The sequence below is a fragment of the Sturnira hondurensis genome, unplaced genomic scaffold, assembly GCF_014824575.4.
Source record: "Sturnira hondurensis isolate 20B ecotype Veracruz unplaced genomic scaffold, ASM1482457v3 Scaffold0006437, whole genome shotgun sequence".
NCBI lineage: Eukaryota > Metazoa > Chordata > Mammalia > Chiroptera > Phyllostomidae > Sturnira > Sturnira hondurensis.
This window is the reverse complement of record NW_028079068.1, coordinates 1038512-1053696: the sequence shown is the minus strand read 5'-3', so window position 1 is coordinate 1053696 and position 15185 is coordinate 1038512. Positions and strand designations below refer to the sequence as shown.

Genomic DNA, 15185 nt, shown 5'->3' with positions numbered 1-15185 from the left:
GAGAATATGTAGCAAGGCAGTGGCCGGAGGACTGGATGGTCCCAATCTGCATGCGGATAAACCAGGAGGAACAACTGGGGAGCGAAACAGACCATGCAACCAAGGGTCCCAGTGCGGGAAAAGAAAGCCTCAGATCTTCTAGCTGTAAAAACCTGTGGGGGTTGTGGCAGTGGGAGAAACTCCCAGCCTCAGAGAAGAATCTATTGGAGAGACCCACACAGTCCTAGAACACAAATCCTGTGTTCAGGACCATTCGCCTGTGAATCAGCACCAAAAAGGCCCAATTTGCTTGTGGGTAGTGAGGAAAGTGACTGAAAGCCAGCCAAGAGCCGAGCAGTGGCACTGTTCCCTCTCGGACCCCTCCCCCATATACGGCACCACAAAGCAGCAACATGGGTTGTCCCTAAGGCTCTACCCCTTACAATGTAACAGGTGTGCAGAGACAAAGAATTATGGCCCAAATGAAAGAACAGATCAAAGCTCCAAAAATAAAACTGAGTGATGAAGAGAGAGCCAACCTATCAGAAGCACAGTTCAATACACTGATGTTCAGGATGTTCTCAGAAATGGTTTAGTATGGTCGAAAAATAGAGAATAAAGTGAAGACTATGAAAAGTAAAATAAAAAAAGAATATACAGAGAACTAACAATGAGGGGGAAAAAACAGGACTCAAACCAATGGTTTGAAGAAGGAAGAAATAAATATTCAAGTAGAACAGAATGCAGAAACGAGAATTCAGAAAGAATGAGAAGCTTAGGAACCTCTCTGGACAACTTTAAACATTCCAACATCTGAATCTTAGGGGTGCCGGAAGGAGAAGAGGAAGAGCAAGAAGTTGAAAACTTATTTGAACAAATAATGAAGGAGAACTTGCCCAATCTGATGAAGGAAATAGATTTCCACGAAGTCCAGGAAGCCCAGAGTCCCAAAGAGGTTGGACCCAAGGAAGCACACACAGAGGGATATCATAATTATAATACCCAAGATTAAAGATAAGGAGAAAATCTTAAAAGCAACAAGAGACAAGGAGACAGTTACCTACAAGGGAGTGTCCATAAGACTATCAGCTGATTTCTCAAAAGAAACCTTACAGGCCAGAAGGGGCTGGAAAGAAGTGTTTAAACTCATGAAGACAAGGACCTACATCCAAGATAACTCTATCCAGCAAAGCTATCGTTTAGAATGGAAGGGCAGATGAAGTGCTTCCCAGATAAGATCAAGTTAAAGAAGTTTATCATAACCAAGCCCTTATTGTGTGAAATGTTAAAGGGACTTGTCTAAGAAAAAGATGATCAAAACTATGAACAATAAAATGACAACCAAACCACTGAACCAAAGCAAAACCAAAACAAACTAAGCGAACAACAATAATAGGAACAGAATCACAGAAATGGAGATCACATGGAGGGTTAACAATGGGCAAGGGTTGGGGGAGACTGGGGGAAAAGGTATGGGGAGTAAGAAGCATAAATGGTAAGTACAAAATAGACAGGGAGAGGAGGTTAAGAATAGTATAGGAAACGGGGAAGCCAAAGAGCTCATACGTACAACCCATGGATGTGAACTAAAGGAGGGGGAATGCTGGGGGAAGAGGGGCTTCAGGGAGGAGGGGAATAAAGGAGAGGAAAAAAATGAGACAACGGTAATAAGCATAATCAATAAAGTATATATAAAATGCTATTTTATAGGCTGATTTGAAATCTCAAGGCAATAGCATACTTTAAGGCAGGAATTAAAGGTAGAAGAAGTTTGAGTTAATTATAAGACAGTCTAGATTAATATAATTGTTTTGGTGTAGGCCTAAGTGACAGCAACTCCTTTTTGAAACTGGCTGAATGAAGACAGCAATATACAGTGCATACCAAATCAGAAGTACGTATGCAAAAAACGCTGGTCCAGAAGTAAGAAAAACAAAAATTGGATTTAATCTGATAAATTTTATTATCATATCTAAAGAAAAAATGGATATATTAGACAAAAAGGATATCTGATTATTACACAAGTCAAAAGAGTATAATTTGGTAGCTGGTATTGACCACCACCCAGGGCAAGGTATGCACTGTTCCATAAAGGCAATTTATCTAGCCTTGAGGACAAGTGTATTATAATTTTGGAGAATACTTCAAGTTATTATATTCTAACTTCATTAAACATCTGAACCATGGCCTAATTCCACGCTTAAGAGAAACAACCTTTTGATTATAATTTGGTTTTTGGTATTTCCCAAAAGCAGGGTGAGTGTTGGTCCATCCAACATAAGAACTTTGGTGTACACAACAGGCCTATTTCTCCCTGAAATGAATTACCTGTTATTCTGAATTAGTGTTTTCCGATTCTGGTTAATGTACACAGTATGTCCCTGACTCTCACCATTTCTGGAAAATGATAAAATTGTTTCCATGTTGGCAAGTCTTTCCTCAGACCAAGGCAATTAATATCCTGTGAGGTTGGCAGTCAGCAAACTGGCTTTCCCCTCATCAAATTTCTACCTATCTGGCTGCACAACTCTTTTAAGCAGCATTAAATTCAAAATAAAAAGATTTTGTAACCTATAACACTCTTCAGCAAATTACCAGTTATTTTAAGTCTTGTTTTTAATCTAGAATATTAACAGTTTTGTGGCAAAGATACTACTTCTGTTTAGCAATATGCAAATTTTAAAATGCCAACCTTTCATAAATTATACATTCTATAGCATTTTTAAAGGTAGAAATGTAGGTAGGTACCTCTTTTTATCCAAACTGGGCAATGTATCACTTCTCCAGTATGTCCTGGTTGCACTCTATTATTATATGTTTCACATATGATTGTTATCAGACTATTAACAAAATGCAAAGGAATTTTGATAAGAACAGGATGGGTGTTTGTTTTTCACAGGCACAAATACACACTCGTGACAGGAAAACATCAGGAAAACAAAAGTTTGAACATCTTTCTCATCATTTGCTCAGGACCAGAATCTACTTCCGTTTAGCTATGAATAAAGCATGGCATAAGTGAATAGTTTCCTAATTTAAACAGCATTCCCATCACTAGTAAGCAAATGTCCTGATCATTACCATTATAAACCTTCAGAGAGCCCAAGCTAATTTGATTATAATGTTCTGTAACTCTGCTCACAGAACTGGGCAGAGTTAGAAAGGCATCACATTAAAAAGGCATCACAGTCTATAGAATCTGTCACAATTAAAGGATTAATTAAAAAGAAAAACAAAAACATTTTGACTTGGTCTCTAAGAAGTATACTCTGCATACAAATAATGGTAAGAGAGTAGGAATAAGATAATGCCATCAGAGTGGGTAACTGTTAAAACCTGTGAAGAGAACACAGGGGTTGCATTTTCTAGCAGTCCAAAATAGGTAAATACATCCACACCTTAAGGCAAAAGTGTTTGCTCAATTTTCTAGCCTATGCAACCTCCAGTTGGCGTAATAAAAATTAAGCGTCTACTGGGAGTCAATTTTTTTTATCTTTCTGGGTAGAAGAAATAGCATTACATTGTAAAGAGTGAGAGGAAGTAGGCTTAAAACTGACTTTAAATATTTCTGATCTTAACTAATTATCTCTAGAATTGTCTAGAACAGAATGCTGTGTAGTGACTTTTTTTTAACCCTATGCCTCAAGATATAGTATAATTTATGCTTCCTCAAATCTCACAAGGAAAGAGTAAGCAGACTTGTGTAAGAAATGGTCCAAAGTAAACTAGTATTGGGTTGACCAAAAGGTCTGTTTAGATTTTTCCATAAAATAAAAGACCTATTTTTCATTTTCACCAGCAACTTTATTGATTTGGATATTTTCAGTACGTTGGCTATCTCCTGCTATTGGCTTCTAGTAGGTAGAGGCCAGGGGTGCCGCTAAATGTCTTCCAATGCATAAGACAGCCGTACAGCAAAGAATTATTTGGCCAAAATGTCAACAGTAGCAAGAAACTTCATGAACCATTTTTGACATGTTTGATCAGTCACAGTACCTTCTCTGTACACTAAACAAATCATTTCAATTGTGTTTTTACCTTTCTTGAAATAATAAAGCATAATATGCCAAAAATATTGCATATTTTCTTTTATCTTCAATATTAAAATGGCTACACAAAAATTCACCAAATTCATTTTTTCCCCACATCTGACAGGTAATGTGCTGATGTTGTAATAAGGTTTGTGGGAGGCACATGTCACAAATGAGCATGGGCACCCAATTATCATACTTATGAACTACAAAAGGATCTTGATGTTTTATTTTTTTAAATGCATGCTGATACAACAGCTTCCACAATATAATTAAACACGAATGAAATTAAACACAACTAAGCACTACTACAGCTATCACATGGAAAAAAAACTTAATGAATTTTTTGGCCTACCCAGTATCTTCTAAATTCATTATCATCTCCCTCTCTTTTTTAAAGATTTTATTTATTTATCTTAAGAGGGGAAGGGAAGGAAAGAGGGAGAGAAATATCAATGCATGGCTGCCTCCTGTGAGTCCCCCGCTGGGAACTGGCCTGCAACCCAGGCATGTGCCCTGACTGGGAACCGAACCGTAATCGTCTGGTTCGCAGGCCTGAGCTCAATCCACCGAGCTACACCAGCCAGGCCTCATTATCATCTCTTTTTTCCCCCTCACATGATGCTTGAATATGTAGATAACTTGTATCACCTTTAAAGTGAGTTCTCTCCTTTATCCGCCATAACTGATCAATAATATTATTAATGTTTTTCTTTCATACTTTATGAAATTCATTGCTTCTGCCTGCTGCTACCCCTCCAGTTAAGTCTTTATTGTTCCTCACTGTCTTCACAACCAACAGAATCTGAGTCGGCCTTCTTTACCACAGTCATTTCTCCATCAATCTAACTGTGTATTAGTGTTAAGGGATTCTTTAAAACTATTTTCATCAGGTTAGCACTCTGCTCAAAAACCTTTTATTCTTTTCTCCCCTCTTACGCCAAGTGTAAATTCCAGTCTAAATTCCAAGACTCTCCATAATCTACTCTCACACACGCTCTTTCTTGACTCACATTAGTCCCTCTTTACTATCTCCTAAATACACCACTGCCATTCCCTTTATGCTGTGTCTCCTCCCCCCTCCACCTCCCAATCCCCATGCTTTTTTTCCCTAGCTCATTCAGTTTTAGGATTCTTTTTAGGTCCAATTCAAATCCTACTTTCTTCATTAAGTTTTCTTGACTACTCTTGCTCACTATCCTCTTTTCTGTAAATGTGGTAATATTTGTCCTTATAACTTAATTTTAAAATACTATGTCATAAACTATAGAATTTAATCATGTATCATTTTTAAATTGTTTGCCATTGTCTCATGTTAATGCTACTTTTCTAAATGAAGTCATGTACTTCTGTATCTAATGTTATCTAATGAAGTGATGAGCACCAGCCAGGACTCACTCAGTTATCTGTTGCTAGATTTTTTTGAGACTAGTCCTGAAACAGTCTATGTCAGTTTCAGTCCCAAGTATCTGTACCAAATCCATGTTAACTATCTGACTGGTGTAATAAAGTAAGTTATCTGGGAAAAAAAAAAGTCCCTCTTTAACAATCCCAATGCTAATAAAAAAGTTTATAGTAACCAAAGATCCAAAAGAAACCAGTTCAAATAGAATGTCAGTGAATAGCAGGAGTCAAATCATACCCAATAGAATCGGAGGGGGGTGCGGAAGGGGATGATCCAGATGCAAGGGAAGTTTCTGCTAAGGAGGCCTCCTCCTGTGGTATTGGATGGTGTTCAAAAAACTTGGAGACAAACAGCAAACTGTGAGGCAGAAAGAAAAACAAAACAAAACAAACCTAACTTGTGCAAAACCCAGAAGCTTCATACATCAGAATACATTATAGAGTTAACAGAAATATCTGAGATCAAATTCCATTTTTAGAAATGACTGTTAATTCAATTAGTTATATTTTTATCTAGAGGCTTATTTTAAAAATTATATTGTATTTTCAAAGGCAAGCTCAGAATCTAAAACTAATTGTTCTATACAGCAAATTCCTACATATCAGAGGGGGAAAATCATGCTTTATAGTTAAGGAATTAGAAGAAAATGTAACTATTGCAAAGTTAGATCACACCATTATAATATACTTTAAAACACAGAGTTGAGTTCTATTTGCTCAAGTGATCAGGAAAAGTAATAAGACCTCAGCAGCAGCAACAGCACACAAAAATATTAAAAGACTTAGTTTAATCTATTAGAGAAACTAGCATAAAAAGCAAATAGAAATTTTAGAAAGAGATACACTGGGTACAAAGATTTTATATCTTACTTTTAAATAAACTGGGGGTGCAGGTGGGGTTAAAGGAGAGAGGGAGACAAGGAGGGGAGAGAAAGAGAGAGAGAGAAACACAATTTACAAAATAGATGAGAGAATCAGATCCCTTTATCTGTGGTCCAAAAATATATTTGTTAACTTCACTGAAACAATACCTCTCCTCCCAAAAACTATCTAAAAGTGACTTCTATGGGCAAGGGATCCTTATTAATTACAAGAGAATATAAAACATTAAAAACCATGTAGCTGAACCACAAGTTCAATTTTGGCGTCAAGTACAGGTTATATCACATATTACTCTCTAGACACACTTTAAAAGAAAACTCCCTGTAATAACCCTACTGGACAGAACCCCCACCCCCCCGCCCCCAAACTCTAAGACACACTAATTTCACATTCAGAAAAATTAAATGTAAAATGGTAGATAGAAATTTTTTTGATTACTTACTCAAGTTGGTCATAATTAACACACATCAGTGGAACCTCTGTACTACAACGCTGGTGAAATTTATAACCACATGTTTGACAACGGAAACCCTGGAAAAGCAGCTTTCGGCAAAAGTCACAAAATGCTAAGGTGAAAAATGTTTTCCGTACCTGCAAAACATCACAGGGGATTGAAAAAACTCATGAGGAACTTTTAAGAAATCAACCTATTTATTCTCTGGTTTAAAACAAATCTTTCATATGTTTATATCATGAGAACTGCCTTACACACTATGATATTAAAATGAAAACCAGTAGGTTCAAGCTAGTAGAGAGACTCTATGTATTATCTCCTACCCAATATCCAATTAAAAAACTCAAAGTCTTGATGGGAAACAAATGAAGGACAGGAAACTAATTTCAAGCTTGACTACATAACAATAAAAGTAGAAACTTGGTAAGAGGAGGAACTAGAAGTAAAAGGAAGGATAAAGGTACAATATAATAACTGTACAAAGAAAGGAGTTACCAGATGTTTACCGATGTTAAGAGAATAAAAACAAAAGTATGCTAATACTATTCAAAGTCACAAAGGTATCCAACAGAGGAGCCTCAAAAACCCCTAATTAAAAAAACACATTGGAGGAAGGAATGAGGAAAGGCTGTAATGTCACGAATGAGTTAATTTCCAATGGAACCAATAATCAGTAAATGATGTTTAAAGTTGATAAAGCAAGTAATTGTGGCTTAATAATCACCAAAAGAGCTTAAAACAGAAACCATTAAAAGTTAAGAGTGATTTCCTCCGGAGATTGGCATTAGAGGCTAGCAAGAGATGGAGGAACAGATTATTTTAAATTATAAGCCCCTCTGTACTACTTTTAAAACTATATACATTTGATTAAAATGTAAATATACTTTGATTAAAATGTAAAAACAATTATTTAGAAAAGAAAAAACTATCTGTAATTGTATGAAAATCATAACAACCCTACTTAAACTTACTAAGAGTCAGAAAAAATCACCTCCAGGACAATGTGAACAGTTCTCATTCTGTTAAGAGGATAAGAGCACCTGATGCGCCCGAACACTCCTCTATGAGAAACTTAAAAAAGACACCACACGAGGCAAATGATCTACAACAGTGATTTTCAACTTTTTCATCTCATGGCACACATAAATTAAATTATATGACACACCAAAAAATATCTCTCTTTGTCAATTTGACAGGAAAAAAAGGTACATTTTGGTTCATCCACACTGGACGGCTATTGCGCTGGCTGCTGTCATTTTTTATATTGACAGTTGAAGGGAAGAGGTCAGTGCCCATGACTAAACAGTCAGGTCATGCATGCTTTAAAAATCCATGTGGCACCCTGGCTGAAAATCGCTGATCTACACACAACACGGGCCACATAAACAGAACTGTGCTGAGGTGGCCCTATTGTTTTTGAGAGGCTCTACCTTGATAACCACCAAAGCTAGAAATTGTTTCAAAAACAGTCATCTTTGTAAATAATAAGCAGAAAATAAAAGAAGGATAAACAAATACCAAAATGTTAAAAATGGCTATTTCAGAGTGGTGAAAGCATGGGTGACTTCTGTTTTGTCCTTCATTCTTTGCTGAATATTCTCAATTCACTTCAGTTTTTCAGAGTTTTAATCAAAAAACGTAATAAAAATACATTTTACATTATGACCTAGGACACATCTGTGTTCATATAACAATATTTACTCTAACCGCATATAACTGTATTTTGCTGTGTATAATGTGCTGCTGTATATAATACACACCCACGTTTTTGGCCTGAACTTGCAGGGAAAAAAAATCTTCACTTTAATTTTTTTAATTTAATTTTTTACTGATTTATATTTAGGTATTTGTCTTTTTGTATTACAAAAGAATTTTAGCATTTCTTTTTGAACATACTATGGTATAAGAAATTTTATGTAACAGATGTTTACAAACAGAAGATCAGGTATTTCAGGTACTATGCACATATAATGTGCACCCTTATTTTTCCTTCAAAAATTTGGGCAAAAAGGTGCATATTATACATGGCCAAATATGGCAAATGCTTTTTCATGAGCCATTAAGTTGATCTCAACACCCAAAGTTTACCAAACTCTTCTCAATAAACGCGTATTTAACAGGATAAAATTTTAAAATGTTTCATCAAGAAAATGGTATCTTGGTGTGTATGTATGTATGTGTGTGTGTGTGTGTGTGTATATATATCATCCATTCTGGCTTTTGAGAACATTTAGGTAGTTTTAAAAATGGCTCTTGTTTTCATCATATTTTTCCTATTATCACTTTCTAGGGGAGGTAGAAAAGCAACCACTTGTTTATAGTTTTGTTCTTTTTCCACTTGTCTCTGTACAAGAAATCAGAGGGTTTTTGACATTTATGTGACCACTATTTACCAAAGCCAGCGACACTTTGCATTGCTAGCGTAATTTCAGGAAATGGAGTACACAAAACGATAAAACTTTTGCACAGGAATCAGCATTTTATAGTAATCTGATCCTCTTTGCTAAGCACTCATACCTTCACTCTCCTGACAATCTGTTAGAGTACCATGAAACCCTAACTTCTCTTCCTGTGTTAATTCACTCAATTGCAGTCTTTCTTCCCTTACTTCTTTCAAGTATAAGTCACTAACTTATACTTGAAAACTATGGGTAACTGGTTGTTTGTACATGTAAAGAAGAATAGAGAAAGAAACAAGGAAAGAGGGGAGAAGGGAGGGAAGCAGAAAGAGGAGAGTAATTAAGAGGAGAAAACCTGGGTATGCCCTTGAGGGTAAATTACCAGTAACATATGGGGGGGGGGCACAAAAATAGGCTTCAGTTGTAAATACCTGAAAGAGTTTATTCTTGTATTATTATTTATTAATTACTGTATTATTTTCCATATGAACTGTAAACCTACTTTTGCTGTACTTTATATTTTTGAGTATACCTTTTTCAATAAAGGGGAGCGATAAAAGGTGTATCTTTTCCTTTGGGTCACAATTTAGGTTTATTCTGATAGGAGACAAAGACCAGACAATTTGCATGCATCCATTTGTAAAGTATGGGCTGTCTGAAGGAAGACATTAACTTGAGTGCCTATAGAAAAAGGGAAGGGCTAGATAAATGTCATCTCTTTCAAATTTTTGTTTCCTAACCTTGCCTGTCCCCTTTCACCCTACCAGTTCTCAAGGACTACTCCTGGGATGTAGGGAAGTAGAGAAGGAACTGCTTTTATAACAGACTATGAAACCGGAAGGCATCAGCAGCATTCCTTGAGTAGCCAGCAAAATCCAGCAGAGATGCGGAGAGAAATTCTTTCCCTTTCTAAGAAGCATCAAGTACAGGTTTTCACTCTTGCATCTGTATGATATGCAGAGCAGTTGTTCTAAAACACTTCCGTAATCACACTTTTCCCCTGCTTACAATCATTCAACTTTCAATTATTTTACAGAAAAGTGCAAATCGTTTATACAGCTTAAAAGGACTCTCCTGAGCTGGAATCTACTCATAACGCTTGTTATCCTGTAACATCCCCCTCCCTTAACTACGTACCACCCATTCTGAGTATTTTTTAAAAACCGAAAGGGCAACCTGTTTTCTTGCTATTGACTCTGCCTCGAGCACTCTTTCCTTCACTTTCCTCTGCTCCTCTCATCCATTACCTAGCTTACTTTTCCTCTGGGAAACCTTCCTGACTCCTCAAAGCGTCTCTACTTTGTGTATCTATAGCACTTTACACATACACAGTAATTACATGTGTTTATGAGGTTTTCCTATTAAGTCATTTGTCTCTCTAATCTAAGGCCAGGATACTGTTTTTCTTATTCATTGTTATACTCCCAGATCAGACATGGTGTTGGCAAAAGGAAGGTTTTCCATAAATATTTACTGGCAGGTCTCCAACTCTGCTGAAAAGATTTCCACATTCTGGGCTAACCTGCCGTTTGCTTTCATTGCACTGTTACGGCAAGGACCTTCCTGAGGCACTATTTTAACACAATTTCCCAGCTGGCAAACTTAGGTCTTCTTTCACCTTCCCATATCCAAATTCTAGCTAAGAATAATTTAAAGAGTAGTAATCACTATGAAATGTAAGAGCAACTGTTTTTGGATTCCTAAACACTTACCACTTGAAATTCTACACTGAGTTAAAAAAAATCTCAATGGTAATAAACTTCCCAGTTCATTACTATAAAACTATTTGCTACACAATAAATCTTATTGATATTAGGTGTATTTTACACTTGTTCAAAAGATGCCTTAATTATTTAAACACTTAATTTCATTATTTACCACTAACTGAGCACCTAAAGCACAACCCCCCAAGGAAATCATCTCACCAATTGTCTGCTTTAAGAGACCAGCTATACTAACCACTAAGGCACATAAAAAAACACTTGACACAAAAAATGTAGTATTAACTATCCATCTAGAAAACAACAAACTATGGCTAAAATTCCATATACAGGGTCCAGCACAAATAATGCCCCCTTTTTATTATAAAATCTTTTATCACAAAATCAGAAGCATGTAATTCTGTAAATAATAATATCACACTCAAGCACACCATGTGACATTTTAGGTGAAATGTTCAAATTAAAGCTATAAATTATTATACCCATATTATTACCCTACCAACCACACTCAAGCAGACATTACTTCTGCTGGACCCTGTATACATAGATAAGTAAAATATTCATTCCTGTCTTATAGATCATTCCAATCCTGCATTTGCCTTCCCTTTTAGAGGATAGATTCTCAAGTTCCGGGAACTGGGTCCTCATCTATAAGGCAGAGAGACCTCACTTTTCAGGCTTCATGCTGGTGACACTTAGTTTAGGCTAGGTTCTAGCAAATGCAAAAACCAAAGGGAGACATCCTCATGGAGAATTCTAAAGTTTTCTTTCAGTCCTCAAGAAGAGCTGTTTCATTCCATTAACAAATCCTTCAGAAAAATGTATGCAAGTATGTCAAGATGTATGCAGAAAGATCCTGTTTAACCTTGTATATAATAGAGTTTCAAAAAATCTAAATGTCTATTAATAGAGGGATGGTTAAATGTACTGAATTGATACTATTCTTATAGGTTTTCATGCAATCATAAAAATAAAGCTAGGGGTACTATCAAAAGATATCCATGATGTAATGTTGATTTTTTTAAAGGTAAAGAATATCACAAAGAACAAGAAAGACTCCATATTTAGTTTAAGAATAGGAAAGAAACAGAAAATAATGAAAAGAGGGGAATGGAGAAGAAAAGAGAAAGGAGAAAAACCTTAGGCTCTCAGATATAAGCATATATGTTCATATACACAAAAAGAAATTGGTAGACTACACAATAGTTGATTAATACTAGTTTATCTCTAACATGGTATTTTCATTTTTACTTGATATACTTCAGTTTTTAATTTTCTTAATAGGAGTCTATTGCTCTTTTTAAATTCGAAAGAAAGTATACTGATTAAAGTAAAACTCTTTAGTTTAAATTCAAGTTTTGAAAAGAACAGAACTGATTCTTAACTTAGGTAAAATATCAATCCCCAAATTATTCATCCACATTTCTCATTTCCCACATAAAAATTCATTCACAAGAACATAAACGTTTCTGACATTTCAAAAAAATTGTAAAGGTACATACAAAGTTGTGTGTTGTAAGTGGAACATTCTCCAATACTTCTACATGCAATTCCTCTCCAGTAAGCCAGGAAATATCAGTGTCCCAGCCAATTGGCTTCTTCTCTCTGAAAAGTGCAGACAGAAGCCTTTCTTGGTAATCATACCTAAAAATCTTCATATACCTCATGCTGAAGATATGAAAATTGGTTATTGAGGGGCTAGTAATGGTGAGGGAGGTTTGGCTCCCTGGTCTTCCATCGTTAGAAATTTAAATGGCAATAAATTAATTTTTAAGTTTACCCCAAATAAATGTATCACTCTTGGACAAACAGCAGGGTAAAGAGATGTACTCTTTTCTTCAAGTCAGCTCCAGAAAAGACCTACAACAGCAGAAAATGGATTGTTCCTGGCATCGGGGAAAAAAAAAGAGAGAAGAAAAAAAGGGAAAAAAATCACAGGTATGGATATATCTATCCAAAGAAAAGAGTGTCAAGGGACAACATGCCCCCAAAAGAATAATTTTTAAAATGGGATTCAAAACTGGGAGTGGGGTATCTTGGCATGATTTTAGATGCTTTCTGAAAGAAAAACAGTTCAATATAAAATGTTAATTGATAAGCCTTTGTAAACCTATGAGTTTGTACTAAAAATAGGAGAGCGGTGACAACTCCACGATTCAAATGAGTCACCTTCTAAATGGTTTAAAAATTTTAAGAAGTACGAATACCAAGTCAAGTCCTTTGATCAGAGCAACACTATGGTCACACACAAAGTATCTAATACTAACTCTTCAAAGAGTTAAGTATAAGATTCGTTAATACTGTTTTCTAAAGTTGATTTTCCCAAGGTGTAGATAAAGATCTTAAAGAAAATCCCAAAGTTCAATGTCTGAGTTTTTTTTTTCAAATTTCACATCACATACAAACCATACCCATCCTGAATTCTGTAAACAGCACAGCACTCGGGGATCAGACCTCTCATCATCAGGGCTTTCTTTAGACTGTCCCGAACTGTAACTCCACACCTTGCAGGTACCTACAGTATCATGAATGTATATCAGGTGAAGAAAAAAATTATGCTTTTCACATCATTTTAAAAAATCAACTTCAGAATATATCAATATTAATCAATATATCAATAAAAATAAGTAGCTTCATAATATAATACCTTGACTGTCACATAAATTACTGTGTCAGACATACCTTTTTTAAAAAATGTATTTTATGGATTATGCCATTAGTTGTTCTATTCCCCCCTTCATTCCCCTCCAAGCTGCACACCCCTCCCCCACCATTCCCCCTTTTAGTTTATGACCATGTGTCTCAAGTTCTTTAGATTCTGTATTTCCCCTACTATTCTTGCCCTCCCCCCTATCTATTTTTCTTTTTTTTCCCCCTATCTATTTTTCTACCTACCATCTATGCTTATTTTCTGTACCTTCTCCCCCCTTCTCCCCCTCCTACTCTCCTGTTGCTAACCCTCCATGTGATCTCCATTTCTATGGTTCTGCTCCTGATCTAGCTGTCCTCTTGGTTTGCTTTTGTTTTAGCTGTGGTTGTTGATAACTGTGAGTTTGCTGTCCTTTCACTGTTCATATTTTTCATCTTCTTTTTCTTACATAAGTCCCTTTAACATTTCATATAATAAGGGCTTGGTGATGATGAACTCCTTGAACTTGACCTTATCTGAGAAGCACTTTATCTGCCCTTCCATTCTAAATGAAAGCTTTGCTGGATAGAGCAATCTTGGCTATAGGTCTTTGGATTTCATGACTTGGAATACTTCTTTCCAGCCCCTTCTTGCCTGGAAGGTCTCTTTTGAGAAATCTGCTGACAGTCTGATGGGTACTCCTTTGTAGGTGACTGTCCCCTTATCTCTTGCTGCTTCTAGGATTCTCTCCTTCATTTTAGTCTTGGCTAATGTAATTATGATGTGCCTTGGTGTGTTCCTTCTTGGGTCCAACTTCTTTGGGACTCTCTGAGCTTCCTGGATTTCCTGGAAGTCTATTTCCTTTGCCAGACTGGGGAAGTTCTCCTTTATTATTTGTTCAAATAAGTTTTCCACTCGTGGCTGTTTCTTTCCCCCTTCTGGTACCCCTATAATCCGGATGTTGGAACGTTTAAAGATGTCCTGGAGGTTCCTAAGCCTCTCCTCATTTTTTTGAATTCTCATTTCTTCATTCCTTTCTGGTGGGATGTTTTGTTCTTCCTTCTGGTCCATTCCATTGATTTGAGTCCCAGTTTCCTTTCCATCACTATTGGTTTCCTGTGCATTTCCCTTCATTTCAATTAGTTTAGCCTTCATTTGTTCCTCTAATTTGTGACTAAAATCAACCAGTTCTGTGAGCATCCTGATTACCAGTGTTTTGAACTGTGCATCTGAGAGGCTGGCTATTTCTTGGTTGCTTAGAGTTATCGGCTCTGGGGCTTTGAGTTCTTGAGCCATATTTTGGACTGTTCGTGCCTGTAACGTATGAGGAGTGGAGTCCTAGGTGTTCACCAGGGCGGGGCCACTCAGTTGCTGGGTTGTGATGCTGTATGTGGGGGCAGGATCAAAGAGGAGCAATGGTGCCCCACCCCTGCGCCCCCGCCTGCTTCTTGCTGCTGGGGCTCTGTGCAATCAGTCTCACTGCTCGCTCCTTCACTGGTCTATCTGTGCGCGAAAATGTGACCATAGTCAGCCTGCCACGCACCCTCACTGGGTCCGTGCTGCTACTCCGCTGCCTATGTGCCTGAGCCGGGGGGATCTTTTCTGCCAGTCCCTGCTCCGCTGCTGGCTCCGCTCCTCTTATTGGTCCGGTTGATCAGCTTGTTGTTGTCGGACTTCCATATAGTT

The 15185-nt window shown here is 36.8% G+C and overlaps 1 protein-coding gene and 1 non-coding gene across 4 annotated transcripts in view; both read right to left on the bottom strand.

Annotated features, from left to right (window-relative positions):
* The window catches only part of BRAF (B-Raf proto-oncogene, serine/threonine kinase), a 134202-nt gene that overhangs the window by 61744 nt on the left and 57273 nt on the right, over nucleotides 1-15185 (bottom strand). For all 3 annotated transcript variants that reach the window (XM_037049061.1, XM_037049060.1, XM_037049059.1), the window contains exons 4-7: nucleotides 13282-13385; nucleotides 12373-12475; nucleotides 6739-6887; nucleotides 5653-5772 (exon numbers count right to left, since the gene is read on the bottom strand). In XM_037049061.1, coding sequence (XP_036904956.1) covers nucleotides 5653-5772; nucleotides 6739-6887; nucleotides 12373-12475; nucleotides 13282-13385 — 476 coding nt within the window. The remainder of the gene's footprint in view (nucleotides 1-5652; nucleotides 5773-6738; nucleotides 6888-12372; nucleotides 12476-13281; nucleotides 13386-15185) is intronic.
* LOC118989265 (small nucleolar RNA U13) lies at nucleotides 4125-4228 on the bottom strand. Its single transcript, XR_005066981.1, has one exon. It is a non-coding gene; the product is annotated as a small nucleolar RNA U13 (small nucleolar RNA).